Genomic DNA, 16,323 nt, shown 5'->3' on the forward strand with positions numbered 1-16,323 from the left:
TTGGTGGCCCTGGGCCCCTGTCCCGTGACAGGTCTGTCCCTTCACCCCCAGGCTGCCAAGGGAGACCCATGGGGGTCCAAGCCCCACTTGGCCTCCATCTACCCCACTCCCCCTGGACCAGGATTTCCATCATTTCCCTTCTCTTCCAAAAAGCCCTTCCTTCCATCTCCCTCTATCCCTCCATCTTCCTCCCTTCCTTCTATCTCCAATCTCTCCTTTGCCCCCATCCCTCCATCTCCCTCTATCCCTCCATCTTCCTCCCTTCCTTCTATCTCCAATCTCTCCTTCTCCCCCATCCCTCCATCTCCCTCTCATGCCTTCATCTTCCATCCCTACATCTCTCCTGTCTCTCCATCTTTTATCCCTCCACCTTCCTCCCATCCATCTTCCATCCTGCTGTCTCCCTCCACCCTCTGCCTTCCATCCTTCCATCTTACCATCCCTCCGTCTTCCACCCCTCCATCTCTCCCCCACCTCTCCATTTCTCCCATCCCTCTGTTTCTCCCATCCCTCCATCTTCCTCCCATCCCTTCCTCGCCCATCCTTCCACCTCCTTCCCATCCCTCCATCTTCCACCCCTCCATTTCTCCCATCCCTCCACCTTCCCTCCCTCCCAGCCCCGTCCCCCGTGTCTCTCCCCCCCCCTCCTCGCCCTGCTCCCTCCCCTCTCCCTCCCTCCCTCTCCTCCTCCTCCTCCTCCTCCCCCTCCCCCCGGCGCGCCTCCTCCTCCCCCGCCCGGTACCGCATTGCCGTAGTGCGGGGGGGCCGCTGCATTGCGCTGCCGCCGTCAATAGGTGGGCCCCTCCCGGGGAGATAAAGCCGCCGGAGCCCAAGCTGGCAGCCTCTGCCGCCCCGACCGCCGCTCCGGTAAGAGCTCCGGGCCCCCCCGGGCCGGGCCGCGCCGCGCCGGGATGGGGCCGCTCCGCAGCGGGGGGGACCGGGCTTTGGAGGGAGGGGGGTGTCGGTCCTGCCCCAGGGGCTGCGGGGGTTCAGTGCACACACACACACCCCCCCCACCCCCCCCGTGTGCTGTGTGTGCGTGGGGTGCTGCTGGTGCTGCCGGCCCCCGGGGTGGGGGGTACCCCCGGGTAGGGAGGGCGAGGATGGGGCTGGGCCATTCCTTCATCCCGCAGGTGCCTCTTCCCGCAGGTGGGAAATAACCCGCCGCCCCCCCGCCAGCCTTTGGCTCCTTGAGGGGAGGAAAAAAAAAAAAAAAAAGAAATTCCCGGTTCCCAAAGCGACCCCGCATCTCGCACCCTGGGTGCTGGGGGTGCGCACGGGGGAGAGGGACCCGCACCCAGGGCTGGGTGCTGCCGGGGAGCGGGCATCGCAGCGGGGCTGCAAAATGGCCAGATCCAGGCTGGAGCTGTTCAAGGGCAGGGGAGGGACAGGGCAGCCAGGGCTCTTGCTGCCAGGGAGGCTTCTTGTGGAGGATATTATTGCCTGCGAGACCGAATTGCTATTAGAGCAGCAATCTCCTCCTGACCTCCTTTGCCTTTATGGGCAGATTCGTAAAATTGGATTTTATTAGACGTCAAATTAAAGCTCCTAATTGTGCCGGGTTTGTGTAGCAGCTGCAGAGCCATGGTAACGCTGGGAGATGCCAGAACAGCTCCCCGGATATATCGATTTGTGTTTTTAGCCTCCTCCCTGTCTTTCATCCAGATTCATGGCAGCAAAATATAATAAACGCCCCCGCTGCAGGCTCAGCCCGCGCCACCGAGCTTTCGGTAGCCCCGCTATTTGCAGCCCCTCTCGGGGGAGCGGGCGAGGGCTATTTTTGTCCGTCCCATTTTGCGGACACCATGTTGTCACCCGAACCGTGCACGGCTTGGGAGCGGCGAGGGCAGCCTGCAGGGATGGGCACCCACAGCTCCTCCCAGAGCACCCACAACATGGAGGAGATGCCCTCGGGTTTGGAAAGACCGAGAAGGCAGCAGTAGCAGCCCTGAGCCGGAGGAAGGTTTTCTGGGGAGGAAGGGCACCTTCGAGGCACCGATGACGTAGCCCTGGGAACTGGGGGTCTCCAGGAGGGCGGTGGAGAGCAAGACGCTGAAAAACGTGGCATCTTGCTGAGACTTGGAGGCTGTACGTGGCGGCCAGAAATAGCCCGGCTGGCCTCCTCCGGGGGTGGACTGGCTCCGTCCCAGCGCGGGCAGAGCTGCCAGACGAGGCCGGACACCCCCGGCCGGGATGGGGCCCGTGGTCCAGCGGGAAGGTGGGGTGAGGGGAGGAGAGCCATCCCCGATGGGCTGGGAGGGTGCTGTCATGGGGGGGTCTTTTGACACGCCTGCCTCTTCCCCTGCAGCCTCCCCAAAAACGCAGCTGCCTTCCTACAGCCCTCCCCGCTGCCGCCCGCCCCGGCCAGCCCCACGTAGCCCACCAGCATGGGGAAGGAGAAGACGCATATCAACATCGTCGTCATTGGGCATGTGGACTCTGGGAAATCCACCACCACCGGGCACCTCATCTACAAATGCGGGGGCATTGACAAAAGGACCATTGAGAAATTTGAGAAGGAGGCTGCCGAGGTGAGGAGCCCGTCCCCCAGCGTGCCCCCCACCCCACGCTCCCACCCACAGGGATGCTCCGCACGGATGCCCCACAAGCGTCCCACGGGCAATACTCCCCTTTTCCTGCTGCTGCCCTTCTCGTACCTTCTCTTTCTCCCTTTGTTCCCATCTCTTTTTTTCCCTCTGTACCCCTGGGTCTTCCTGACTCCTCTGGCCTTGGGAAAATAGGCCATTTGGGCACTCGCCACCCTCTTCTCCGGAGCTGGGGGACTCCCTGCCGCGAGCCGTTAATGAGGGCAGGGGCACGGCGAGGTCTGCACGATGAGGTTAGGGTTCTGGAAGAGCCACAAACCGTAGTGCTTCAGGGCATGAAATTCCTTCTAAATATTGTGCACGAGGAGGAAAGCCTGATAATCCTTCACTGCCTAGTGCAGGACTCTCTGAATTTCACTCTGAAGCATCTGTTTCCAGTGCCTACTGGGGACAAGGTGGAGCATCAGCTGGACCACTCGCTTGATCCAGTTTGTTAAAAACCCCATTCGCATTTTTCTCAAACATATGGCCTGATGGGTAGCTTGATTGGTAGCCTTTAATATAGAAAAGCCGGCATGAAGTACGAGCATTTAAGTTAAATCCTTTTGTTTAGCTCTTATAATGGTGACATTTGTAGCAATATTTGTGCATGCGTTTAGCAGGCGATCACACAGTAAAGCACCACCCAATACCTATAATGTTGCAAACACAATGATTAAAGAGGAAGAAATAGTCTTGGGGAGAAAAACGTGAGTTGAAAGCTCTCAGAAATTAATGATGGTAAATTCTAGAGAGGTGAGTGAGCCAGGAAAAGCCTGGCTGTGTTATTGATAGGGTAGATCTGGTCTCTCAGAAGATGGCTTGTCGTCATCGTTCCAGGAATCTTTAATGCAGATATCCCTTGATTTTTTTATTTTTTTTTCTGGACAAGATCCCACATTTCAATGAAAAAAAAATGTTTACAGAGCTGCCAGTCTTGATTAGGTGTTTTGCTGTCTGTCTGTCTTAACCCTTTGAATTTGCCCATAGCATCCGAGCTAAACCACCTATTTTCCTGCCTCACTGTCATCCCTTTTTTCCAGCCCTTTAGTGAAGAGCTTCTTTCTTCATACAGAATGATCTCTCCCCTCTGGTTTAAAATGATCACTGATATCCCTCTATATATTTCCCCCTTTACCTACAGATCGGATATGGCATGATTAGGTTATTGCAGATGTGATTGCGGCTATTTTAATTGAACAGACACTTTCACTGACTCGCCAGAATACGCGGGGACTGGAAGCTGCTATTAATAGCCTATTGACTGAGCTTACAGACTCCATTTTCTGATGCAGGGCTGGGGAAGGGTTTTCTTCCATTAGGTGGCATTCGTAGGAAATGGAGGCCTGTGTGCACCCAAAAAGCCAACAAAAAAACCAGGGTCTGATTTTTTTTTTTTTTAAGAGAAAAGAGAAAGGATTATTATTTTTTGACTTGGGGACAGAGGTAACAGTATCTCCAAAAGAAGAGTTTTTCTATTTAAAAAAAAAAAATCAGTATTTGTGGTCTCCAAATAAAGCTGTCGCTCCGCTGGGGTTTGATCAAGGAAAATCAGGCTGTTTCTGGCACTGAACAGGGAAGGTATTGTGCAAAGCTAGATAATACCCTGGTTTTTTTCAACAACAGCTCTGGGTAACTGAATATACCCCGTGAAAGGAGGGAAACTGTTTGCTAAATAAAGGATCTCATTTGCCTTCAAGTTACGTATGATGCCGGGTTCTGGGGGCCTTTCACACGAGATGACCGGCTATTTGTGTGCGTGGTTGCGGGTGCCTGCAGTAAGGTGCTGATTCCCACTCAGCTCCCTCGGAGAGCCAGGGGTCTGCTCCGTGCCTCAGTTTCCCCATCCAGAAGTGAAGGAATAGGCTGCCGATGGTGAAAGGCTGTGGGACGTGCTGATTGAGCTCCTGCCCGAGAGCTACTCATTATTAATGCATTGCACAAAATGCACCGTTCCTTGGTGTATCTCTGCCATTTCCAGCAGTAAATGAGCACGCTCTAATGACCCCTTCCCTTTTCCCCTGCCGAGAGAGGGGTTCGATGTGCATGCTGGAAAGGGTTAACCTCCAAGCCCCTGCTCTGTCCCCATGCCAGGAGGATGCTTAGGAGCAGAGATTTGATTCTGGATTTTTCCACACACACACACAACTCCCCCCCTCACCCCCCCAGCTGCCCTTCCTGCAGGCTTGAGATGAGGATGGGGCATCACCCTTTCGACCTGATGTCCCCTCCTCGGAGGCGGAGGCTTGCCCCTGGCTTTAGGATTTTGCCCGTAATCCTCCAGAGCAAGCTGCAAAGTCATCGCAGCGCTCGGCTGTTACATAAATGGGCCAGCACTGTTAATTCCTGGTGCTGCCCAGGCACGGGGCTGGAGTGCGGGAGCCGGGGCAGACCAGCCCCCGGGCACGGCACGGGCAGGACAGGTTCAGATGTGATGCTGCGTTAGCCTTCTTGGCGAGGAGCATCGCTGAAGCGTTCGCTGCGATCGGGAAGTGCTTCCCTCTGGATCAGTGATTTATAATTGGCCATAATGAATTTTACACATTGATACTCCAGAAGAAACCACGGTTGCAGAGAACATCGGGATGGATGGATGGGAGCGGGGTGTCACAGCTCTGTCTTTGCACAGTGGTTAGAGCCCATTAAATCATCCACAAATGACCTAAATTCCATTTTCCGTCTTAAATAAAACCTTGGATCTGAGGCCAAGAGCTGATGATCAATGCCCATTAACCCTTTGCTTCGGCTGGGCTCCCCAGACTGCGCAGGCAGGCAGTGTGGTCAGCAAGGGGTGGTCCTGTCCTGCCCCGTCTCCGCGTTGGCAGGATCCTAGCTCAGGCTGGGAGCATCACCTCCGTGCTGGGGGGGAAGTCCGGCTCTCCCTGATGGCACGACATCAAAGGACACCAACCCAAAGGAGAAAGCAGTTCAGAAGTGACATCGGGGTTTTACCGAGGAATGTGCTTTACCACAGGAGAGAGAGATTTACTGTAGCTAATCTCACCTAGCATGATTTTATGCATGGCTGAGATTGTTGTTGGCTGAGATTTTGGCCATTTGGCAACAACAGTTGGTCTGGCTGCAGCTCACAGTAGCTTTTCATGTGAATTCGCACACTGTGGCAAAAATCAATCACGTTTCTATTCTGCTCATAGCAACCATCTCGCATTTCATTTTCTTTTAACCCATTCCCCTCCTACACCCCTGTCAGTTATGGGCTCACTCATAGAGCAATGCCCTTTCCCACTAACAGGCTCTCTCACAGGTTTGGTTAATAGATTAAGAAGCAACCATAAGAAGCTTTCCACCATTGCTGTGTAATACTGTAGCACCATGATTTCCCAGAAGCAGTGCAGGACCATGGCGGAGACCTCATGAGTCACTGGCTCCAGCTCCTCCCCATCCACTCACAAATTCACTTCACAGCTCTTCTTCCAGCCTCTCCTCATCCTGTTGAGGAATATGTTGAGAGCAACATCTCCTTCCACCTGTATTTATTAGTAAATAGATCATTGCCATTGGATTTAGGGCATTTTGCCTTCAGTTTTTGCAACGTGACCCTCTGCCTCTGTGAGCCTGGGATGTGCCCTGGAGGGTGGGTTGCTGGTACCAGTGCTGTGGGCTTCGGTTTCTCACCAGCTCTTGCCTTTGTGTCGGCCAGATGGGGAAGGGGTCCTTCAAATATGCCTGGGTGCTGGACAAGCTGAAGGCCGAGCGCGAGCGTGGCATCACCATTGACATCTCGCTGTGGAAGTTCGAGACCACCAAGTACTACATCACCATCATTGATGCACCTGGCCACAGGGACTTCATCAAGAACATGATCACTGGGACCTCCCAGGTGAGAAATGTTGGCCAGGGGGTGGGGGGCTGCCAGAGGTGGGAGTCTGAGGTTTGCTGATGAGCCCAGGGTCACGTAGGTGCTATTGGAGTCATTTTGGAGGTGGGTAGTTGAGACAGCAGACATCAAGTGGCGTTGAGCAGGGTCCATGCAAGAGGCTGGGTAGCACCAGCTCACCATGGTCCTGCACCTCCTCTGTGCATCTGGGGGAAAGGGCCTCCTTGGTCACAGAGACATGGTTTCTCCACCCCATGTCCCCTACTTGGAGGAGGTGGGGATGAATATGGCCTCTCTGGGAGGTGGGATGCTATGACCTACAGGCCTTTGTGTGAGGGTGTCTCCCACATTGTTTGAGACTCAGCCAACTGAGGTACACAAGAAAATTCCAACAATCCCTTAGGTTTTATTGGCTAAAGGAGACTCCGTGGGTCCTTTCTCCTTCCTTTTTCTCGAAACAGCTGTCTTTGTCCCATAAACCACATCACATTGCCAAACTCCATGGTCTACCCTTCCAGGGTAGGGCAGTTTCCCCTCATCGCACTGCAGGACATTTCTGCGTCTCACTGTGGTTGACGGGTGCTGGATGAGCCTCGCTGCATGCCCAGTGACATTCCCATTGTGATGCCGGTTGGGCCAGGCATGACTTTCCATCAAACCCAGGCAGATTCTGCTGTGGACTCTAGGTACAGAAGCCAGGGAACACAGTTTGCATGGCTGTAGTCTCATCCGTCACCCAGGGAGATTATTTGCAAGACTTCAGTAGGGTTTTAGATAAGGCCTTGGCTGTGCATCCCCAGATGATCAAGATGAGGTCCTGGTTAGAGTCATGCAACCTGGAGGGACCCACCCTGGTTTCAACCCATGTTGCAAAACCACGCACAGTTGGCCAGTTTGAAATAACAGAGTTAGGTCAGTTTTGAGGTAGATCAGCAGGGTTATGGGTAGCAACTGGCAGGGAGTCTGTCCAAGCCATGAGTGGTGTTCATCTTCATACTTGAAGTTCTCAGGGATGTCACCAGGAGCGGTGCTCTCTGGGGACAGAAGCAATTCATTAGCTCTCTCCTCCCAGGCTGACTGCGCTGTCCTAATCGTTGCTGCCGGTGTCGGTGAATTTGAAGCCGGTATCTCCAAGAACGGGCAGACTCGTGAGCACGCCCTGCTGGCTTACACACTGGGGGTGAAGCAGCTCATTGTGGGCATCAACAAGATGGATTCCACAGAGCCCCCGTACAGTGAGAAACGCTACGATGAGATCGTCAAGGAGGTCAGCGCTTACATCAAGAAGATCGGCTACAACCCAGCCACAGTTCCCTTCGTGCCCATCTCGGGCTGGCACGGAGACAACATGCTGGAGCCCTCTCCCAATGTAAGTGCGTACGTTGTGTTAGACTTTTCCCCCCATCCCAACTATCCTGATCCAGGCTGAAGCTGACCTCCGTGGTCTGAAAACCACAGGCATGTTTCATGCACCCTTGTGCCTAATGGCCCACATTGTCAGCATAGATGTGTTTGTCACGTAGCTCTGATTGCGCCGAGGCAGGATGAATGGGTGCACTGTTCATGGGCACGCTGGTTGCTGTACCGTGGCCAGACACCCCATCGGCTAAACATGAGCATCTTCAAGAGATGATGGCTTTGCTTCTGGGATGTGATTTGAAGGTTTCACATCATCAGACCCATGGTGACATTAGAGCCATCCGCAGCAATTGTCACTCTCAGCAGGAATATCGTGTGGGTTTTTAGGGCATTGTTTTCTGAGGGAAATAACACGATCTGGTCGCAGGCTGTTAACGGCTCCCACCACGCAGCTGGGCTGTCCCGTGTTGGGTGTCGGGTGCTGTTTCCCATCGGTGCTGTATGCCGCTCTGACGGCCACACCTCTGGTTCCAGTGCTGGGATCTCATTTCTTAAGGTGACTTTGGCTTGGGGAGGTACCAAGTTTCCCATGCCAAAACCATGGTTTCCTAGAGCATCTATTTAGGTTTGGACTTTGTCCAGTTGATTTTTACAAGATCTCTCCCTCTGTGCATCAGCGATGGGGATGGTGGGGACACAAAGGCAGGGTGCTCTGGGTGGGCCCTTGCCATTATTTCATATGACAGCAGGAGAGAAAGAGCCTGAAGAAGGATGGGAGGTCCTTGGCCAGCAGGCTGCCAGTAGCAGTTGTTACTCTGACACTGTTTTTTTGGAGAAAAAGCTACCCCAGTTTTAGACTTCTAAAGAAATTATAAGCTGGAGAGTTCTGGCCAGAGGAAGGTCCCTGCTCTCCTGCTGGCTTCTGGGTGACCTGGAGCAAGTTGCTCAGACCAGAAACCCCCAGCCATCCCTTGTGGAAGCAATGGGAAATTTGATGCTTGAAGGGGCTTTAGGACTTCACTTGTGGATTATGGGTCAGGGCTCCATGACGAGGGAGGCCATGTATGAGTATAGCAGCAATTGAGGGAGGTCAGGGATCAGGAGCCTGAGCTAGAGGAGTGCTGCCGTGCAGGCTCACACCGTCATGAAATGCAGCTTACAGCCTTGCACGGGAAAGGCAGCTCACTGGAGGCTGGCTTGGAAGGAAGGAATTTTGGGGGGTGCTTGGGAGATTCCTGTCCCCTGCAGAGCAGAGTTAGGATGAAGGTCAGCCGCGGCCATGCCAAACCCAGCCGCATAGTTCCTGGGTGCCTCAAATCAGACCGGCTCCAAATGTCAGCAGCTGCTGGGCCGGGAAGATGATCCTGAATAATTCCCCTATTAATAGGCTGCAGAGGGGAGGCACGGAGCAGGATGGGGCTCGCTGGCCTCCTTCCTCTGGATGGGTCTCAGAGCATGTTCTCAACGTGATGTGCTGGCCGAGAGAAGGCAGGGGCCGAAATAACTCGCCCCTCTGCCGTAAGGAGGCAGCTGGCTCCAGGGTGGGCTTCCAGGAGCTGCCTGAGCTGGGGAATTGGCAATAAAGCCTGGCCAGAGGTCTGGATCAGCATGAGCTTTACTGGAGAGGGTGCAGGGTCCTCCCCATGCTGTGGTCCCCAGGAGGTCCCCATCCTGCCTTTGCCAGGACAGCAGCTTGGGACAGACTCCTCTTTCCCATATTGCACCCCATTTAAGAAAGCCTGAGCAGGAAGCCACTGTAGATATCTCTCCTCTCATTCCTCGCCCGAAAAAGCTCTGATTTTTTTAACTCGTAATTTCTGGCAGGGTTTCACTAAAGCACAAGGCAGTCAAGTGACTTGTCTGTCTGTCAGGGGACTTATCAGAAAGTGGGGATTAGAGCCGTGACGTCCCTGCAGCTCCTGTCACCTCCGGGCGAGGGGAGGCGTGGTGGTACGTCAGGCTGGGGCCAGCTCTGCGTGGAAGACTCCAACCCATGTCCCTGTTGCACAGCAGCCCCAGGCAAACTGCAAAAAATGACGGCTGGGCTGCGCTTGCATCAAAGTTTGACATTTGAGAGCTTTTTGGCAATGGGGTTTTATGTGAAGCTGGCTTTCTGTTGCTGCAGCCAACAGAACTGGGCCGTTCGATGTGGTTTGGGAGCCTTTCACCCCACGGGATGCTGCAATGCAAACACACCTGATCTGCCGTGCAAGGGAGCGCGGTGGCCCAGGGCTGCAGCCTCAATGTTGGGGTGTGCGGGGCGGGTGCGTTGGGATTCTCACAGGCTGGGTAAAGTCAGAGAAAGGCGACTGCTCTGTAAAATGCACTTGGGGTGCAAAAGAGTTGGAGCTCAGCTGTTATTTATGGGGACTTGAGCCTGCAGTTTAGCCGGTCTGGCTGCAGGGTTTGGTCAGATCCTGCTTTTCCCATACGAGTGGTAGAATAGGAATTGCTCTTTGGGAAGCAGATTTGAGGAATACATGAGAGAGGTTTTACTTGGGCGGCCCTAGGAGGCAGCACAAACCAAGTTTTGCAAATGCTTCTCATCCTGGGGCCCTGCTGAGGTTTCTCAGAGTGAATTTGCTCCCAGAAGGTGTCAAAGTGCATCTTTTATCTGATTCTTGGGATGTCAGAAGTTTTCTGGTTAAAGCATCGAAAATAAAAAGCATGGCTCTGACAGCCAGGCGTCATGAGGCAGAGGTTGCCATTTCTCCATGTCCCCAGGCCATGCAGGGGCAGAGGGACGGGAGCTGTGGGCACGCGGGTGGCCGTCACCCTCGAGAGCAGAGCCCGTGGGCAGGCAGCCGCCGGGGCAGCTGCTCGCATGGGCGCCCGCCCGGCGTTTCGGCCCGCGCGACAGCAGGCTGGGGGAAGGTCTGAGTCATCCTGCGCATCACATGCGGCTCCGTCACCGGCTGGATGGATTTATCATTTCGCTGAGCTGTTAGCCTGATGCTGGGGCCAGCTGCGTGGCAATAGCTGCAGTGCCCTGGGAAGGATCCCTCTGCAAAAGTGTCCTCAGGCTTCTCCTGCCGCTGTCACCGAGGAGGGCAAGCGGTGTCAGATGTGACCCTCCGAGGGAGGCTGACCTGAACACGTTCGATGCAGGTTGAATTCCCTGGTTGGACCCGGCTCTTCCCCTCGCTCCTTCCCGAAAGCGGTGCAGACTGCAGGATGGGAAACCAGCCTTGGCATAGCCATATCCTCCAGGGACGGCTGTGAAACCAGAGGCACTTTGGGGGTCCCCTTTTACCCCTAGCCCCAGCCCCATACCCAATGCACTGTGCCACTGACGTCAGTGCCTAAGGGAAAAGCCACATCCATAACATGGGCGATGGAGCTGGGGTACATGGGCAGCATTTCTACATCTGAGTGGGAAAATATTGTCTAAAGCTCTCTGTGCAGAGGAAGGGGGAATGACCTTGCAGACTCTGATCTCTGTTTGTTGCATCAGGGTTGTTTCAGACCCAGGACTTAATTTTTCTTGCCAGCAAGTCCCAGGCATTGCTACAGCTTCCAGATGTCCAGTATCACCCCAAGAAAGCACTGTGGTTCCCCGCATCAAATCATGGCCTCTGCTGAGCACATTTCCTTACCTCTCTGCCCCTTTTCTGGCCAATTTTAGCTTCAAGGGTCCAATTTAGGGCAGGAGCAGAAAGCGTCTGTGAAAAACAATCCTGCCCCTCAGCAGCCCTAGTGCAAGCGCCAGGTTTCCAGCATCCTTCCAAGCCAGGGTTTAAAAGCCAAACCCTGGAGGGGTGATAGCAGGAGCAAGCGGGGAGAAGGGTCTGTCTGGGGCTTTCCTTGAAGAAACTCAGTTTGCAGGACTGAAGGTTGGGTGCTTTGTAGCTGTGACGTGGCTGGAGACCCTGTGGTCCCTGTGCCATTGTTGCTGGAGGGCAGAATCCAGGCAGCTGGCATGGGAAGGCAACATCCACAGATTGGTGTTGGAAATGGGGACTGTGAGTTTGCTGGATTTAACCACTTCCGTCCTTTTTCTCCTGTTAAGGGATGTTTTGCACATTTCTAGGAGAGAGTGGGGAGATTGAGCAAGGGGGTGCAGATAAGCCTGCAGGGATGGTGGAGTGAAAAGAGATCCCCAATCCTCAGATAAAGCCAGGACATGGTTGGACTGACTCCATGAAGGTTGTCCTGGTGGGACGTCTTTCTGGGATCACCTGGATGGTCGTCTGTCTGGATGCTGAGGACGGGCACACTCAGTGCATGTTGTTGCTGCTCTGTTTCCAGATGCCTTGGTTCAAAGGCTGGAAGGTGGAGCGCAAGGAAGGCAACGCCAGCGGAGTGTCCCTCTTGGAGGCCCTGGACACCATCCTGCCCCCAACCCGCCCCACAGATAAACCCCTGCGCCTGCCCCTCCAGGACGTCTACAAGATCGGAGGTGAGCAAAAGCCTTGCCACTCTCCCTCGTCCCTCTGCTGTAACTGGAGTCTTCATTCCATGGGAATTTGGGAATGACATTTCCAGGTACTGGGAAACTGGAGGCATTGGACTTAAGCTTGAGATCATGTTGGAGAGAAGGGTGTTAGCGCCAGGGCAAAGACCCTGTTTGAGACTGGGCTGTCTGGGGTTGGGGGGTGATATGCCTGAAGGTGCCCATGGATCGGAGAGGAGCAGCAGGTTTGTGAGCTCTCCCCAGGAAATACGCGATGCCAAAACGGCTGCAAATTTGGGTGTCCCAGAGGTCACGGCTGGCAGGGCAAGATGGAGACAGCAAAAACGTGCTGGGGCCCGGATGAGGGACAAGGCCAGCGGGGAGGGTCACCGGTGAGGCTGGTGTGCGGCAGCTTGGCCGCGGTCTGCCCGTGCTTCCCAAATGCTGGTGTCCATCACCAGCACCTCCGTCTGGCGAGCTGGACCGTGGCACCAGCCATGTAGGGAGCACATCCGTCAGTGCCTCTCCCTTTCCCTCTGGAGCGGTGATGGGGACACTTTTCTGAGCTATAAATACCCCATGAGCTCTCTGACCTGCTGGCAGCAGCGGGCAGCCCTGCTGACTCCCCGGCTGCCGGATTAGGCAGGCACAGCCGTTTCCAGCCCTTTTCCACACTTTTCCAAGGTCGTGTGCACTGCAGAAACCAGGCAGGGATCGAACATGGGTTTTAGCAGGCTTTTTAACACAGTCTTTTGTTGGTGATGAAAGGAGATGAAAGGTGGTGAGCAGGTCTGTGTCCTCCCTTAGCTCAGCTGGGGGGAAGAGATATGGTTTTACCATTAGGCAGGTCCTTTGAGAGCAGAGACGCCGTGGGACGGTGGGAGGTGGAGGCAGCAGGGTGGATGTGGAGGAGCGGATGGGTCTAGCCAACCTCCCCAACCTCTTTTCAAGGTTGTTTCTCTTAATGATTCTTCACCTGACTCCAAAGGTGAGTTTTCCCGACGTCTCCTGATGACACAGGGTGTAAAAGGTCCCCTTCATTTAATTAGCCACCCTCGTTCCTTGGCACAGCTGGGCTTCATCCCATGCTAATGGTGTGGCCATCAGGGATGTGGAGCGTGTTGTTGTATGCACGCCGTGACGTGCCCAGTCCTCCACACAGGAGGTGCCACAGCTGCTGCAAAGGAAGAGCTTCCAGGGCACGTGCGTTGCTCAGGGCCTTCTGATTCTGGTGTTACTCCTTTTGTACAAAACATTGGGTAGAAAGGACAGACTTGTGGTATTTTTGAAGACCCTAATGTTGATCTTGCAGCTAAAATCTGGGGGGGTTTGTTTTGCAAGAAGCAAGTGTGGTCTTTGGTGAAAACCACTGGAGATATCTTGCTTTTGCTGCAGCCAGGCTCTGGCCCAGGAATATGCCAAGCAGGTTACATTTTGTTCTGCTCTGTCCTTGTCTCTCAGGGATCGGCACAGTCCCCGTGGGCCGGGTGGAGACCGGCATCCTGCGGCCCGGCATGGTGGTTACCTTTGCGCCCGTGAACATCACCACTGAGGTGAAGTCCGTGGAGATGCACCACGAGGCCCTGAGCGAGGCTCTGCCCGGGGACAACGTTGGCTTCAACGTGAAGAACGTCTCCGTCAAGGACATCCGCCGCGGGAACGTCTGCGGGGACAGCAAGTCAGACCCGCCGCAGGAGGCAGCGCAGTTCACATCTCAGGTCAGCAGAGCTGGTGGTGCCACCACGCATGGTTTGTCACCATCCACCGGCTCCCAGCCTTGCCCTGACACTGCTCTGTCCCCTAGGTGATCATCCTGAACCACCCCGGCCAGATCAGCGCTGGCTACTCACCCGTCATCGACTGCCACACTGCACACATCGCCTGCAAGTTCGCCGAGCTGAAGGAGAAGATCGACCGGCGCTCCGGCAAGAAGCTAGAGGACAACCCCAAGTCCCTGAAATCGGGTGACGCAGCCATTGTGGAGATGATCCCCGGCAAGCCGATGTGTGTGGAGAGCTTCTCCCAGTACCCACCCCTTGGTAAGGGAATGGCTCTTTTGAGGTCTCCTGTGGAGGAGCATGAAGTCTCTATGATTGTAGAGCTCACACTAGACATGCTGAGCCTCTCCCAGTATCCCCCACCAGTTAGACTGGGGAGGGAGCTGAGCATGTTTTGTTGCTCCCCCACATGCTGGGGGTGCAAAATCTGATGCATGAACTTCGTTAGGGCCGATGGGGTGGGACGGGCTTTCTGCTGAGCTGGGTTTCCAAAGGCAGGACTGGGTTTTCCCTCTGGGAGCAACAGCGCCTTTCCTTCAGAGTTCCTAAACCCTGCTAATTTCTGAATGCAGAAATATTTTTCAGCTTCCCCATCTCTGCCCTAAAAGGCCTGTTGGGACAGGACAAGGAGCAATGGTTTTAAACTAAGGGAGGGCAGATTTAGACTGGATTTAAGAAAGACATTTTTTACAATGAGGGTGGTGAGGCACTGGCCCAGGTTGCCCAGAGAGGTGGTGGATGCCCCATGTCTGGAAACATTCAAAGTCAGGTTGGACGGGGCTCTGAGCAACCTGATCTAGTTAAAGATGTCCCTGCTTTTGCAGGGGCATTGGACTGGATGACCTGTAAAGGTCCCTTCCACCCAAAGCATTTTATGATTCTATGGTATGATTCTAAGAAAGAGGGAAATTTGCTCAGCAGAGGACACCTTTTAATGGAGGGAAGTGCCGTGCTTTCCTTGGATGATTTTGCACATCTGGAAGCTTTAGTAATGCTGGGAGCTTGCAGAAAGCAAATGTGATTTAAGTTTAATAAATAGCCATTTAAACAGAGAGGAGCATGAGGCTAGCTTGGTGGTCAGAGCAAGCGTTGGTGGCTCAGAGCTCGTTCCTGCAGGAACCTGCTCCAAGGACAGGGGTAACAGATGGCACCACGAGTGGTGGGTGTAGATCCCACCGTCACCCACCCAGAAGACCTTAGGGAGGGCAAGGCAGCTGCGTTTCACTCACGTCCCCCCTCTCTCCACCCCACAGGCCGCTTCGCTGTCCGTGACATGCGGCAGACCGTGGCCGTGGGCGTCATCAAGAACGTGGAGAAGAAAAGCGGTGGGGCTGGTAAAGTCACCAAGTCTGCCCAGAAGGCCCAGAAGGCTGGCAAATGAATTGTGGGCTCCCAGTGCATCGCGCAGAAACCATCCCTGACACCAGGACGCTGCCACCGTCTCCCCCGGGCGCATGTGTGCACATCAGCTTGTAAGAGTTTATATGTCAACGACTGGATGCTCACCATTAAGGTCCAGTGGAAATTCTTTAAAAGGAAAAGCATGTTCCAGCGTTTGTGAGGCTTCATGTTAATTTTACCAATAAAACTGGTACAACATCCACAGTGGAAAAAAAACAAACAAACAAACAAACAAAAAAACAAAAAAACCAAAACCAACCAACCCAAAAGGTGTGCAGCTGTGTGTGTGCATCTGTCATTGAGAGGGGCTGGTTTTGATGGGTTTCCTGTAGTCCCACGTAGATCAGATGGTGGGGACGGGCACAGGCAGGGCTGGGATGGAAATTTGGGGGAAGGAGGAGAGCTCGGCACCCATATTCAGGGTGTCACCAAGTGCCCAGCCCTTCCCCAGCTCTCACCCCTTGACCAATGCAGGTGTCTGGTCTGATTCCCCCAGCCTAAAGCAGGGGCTGCTCTTATAGCATCCTGGGGTTTGATATTGTCCTTCACCTGATCAACCTTCCAATATCAATTATCAGGGCCTTTATTATCATTTTTTCCATGCAAAATAAGCTTAAGTTAACCCCCTAAAGTTAGGCCATTTAAAGAGAGAAAATACCATACCCCATGCCTCCTTGAAGGGCTGGCAGCATCGTTTCTGTTCTTTATAATACCCCATCATTTTGGGAGAAGTGGCCAAGGCTGCCTTGTCTTCACACATTTCTTTGCCTCACACACGGCAGATCCTCCAGCCCTTTCCAAACAACGACAGGAATGTTTCTCCCTGACTGAAGCCATGTGCTGGAGGCCAGATGTGACTCAGGACTCCCAAGAAGCCCCAAAACTCATGGTCTTCACCCAGGATGGTGTCTTGGCTCCCGCTGCAAACTTGCAGCCTGGGGCAAGGTCTGCGCCTCTCCCCACTCCAGC

General features: G+C 54.3%; 1 protein-coding gene across 1 annotated transcript; it reads left to right on the forward strand.

Annotated features, from left to right (window-relative positions):
- The first annotated feature begins 726 nt into the window (after nt 1–726).
- On the forward strand, nt 727–15,556 carry EEF1A2 (eukaryotic translation elongation factor 1 alpha 2). Its single transcript, XM_072879089.1, has 8 exons — nt 727–867; nt 2,309–2,531; nt 6,247–6,426; nt 7,496–7,792; nt 12,031–12,181; nt 13,637–13,893; nt 13,980–14,214; nt 15,207–15,556. Exons 2-8 carry the CDS (start codon nt 2,388–2,390, stop codon nt 15,332–15,334), a joined length of 1,392 nt encoding a protein of 463 aa, XP_072735190.1. The 5' UTR covers nt 727–867; nt 2,309–2,387; the 3' UTR covers nt 15,335–15,556.
- The last annotated feature ends 767 nt before the right edge of the window (nt 15,557–16,323 follow it).

The sequence above is a fragment of the Ciconia boyciana genome, chromosome 14, assembly GCF_034638445.1.
Source record: "Ciconia boyciana chromosome 14, ASM3463844v1, whole genome shotgun sequence".
NCBI classification, from domain to species: domain Eukaryota; kingdom Metazoa; phylum Chordata; class Aves; order Ciconiiformes; family Ciconiidae; genus Ciconia; species Ciconia boyciana.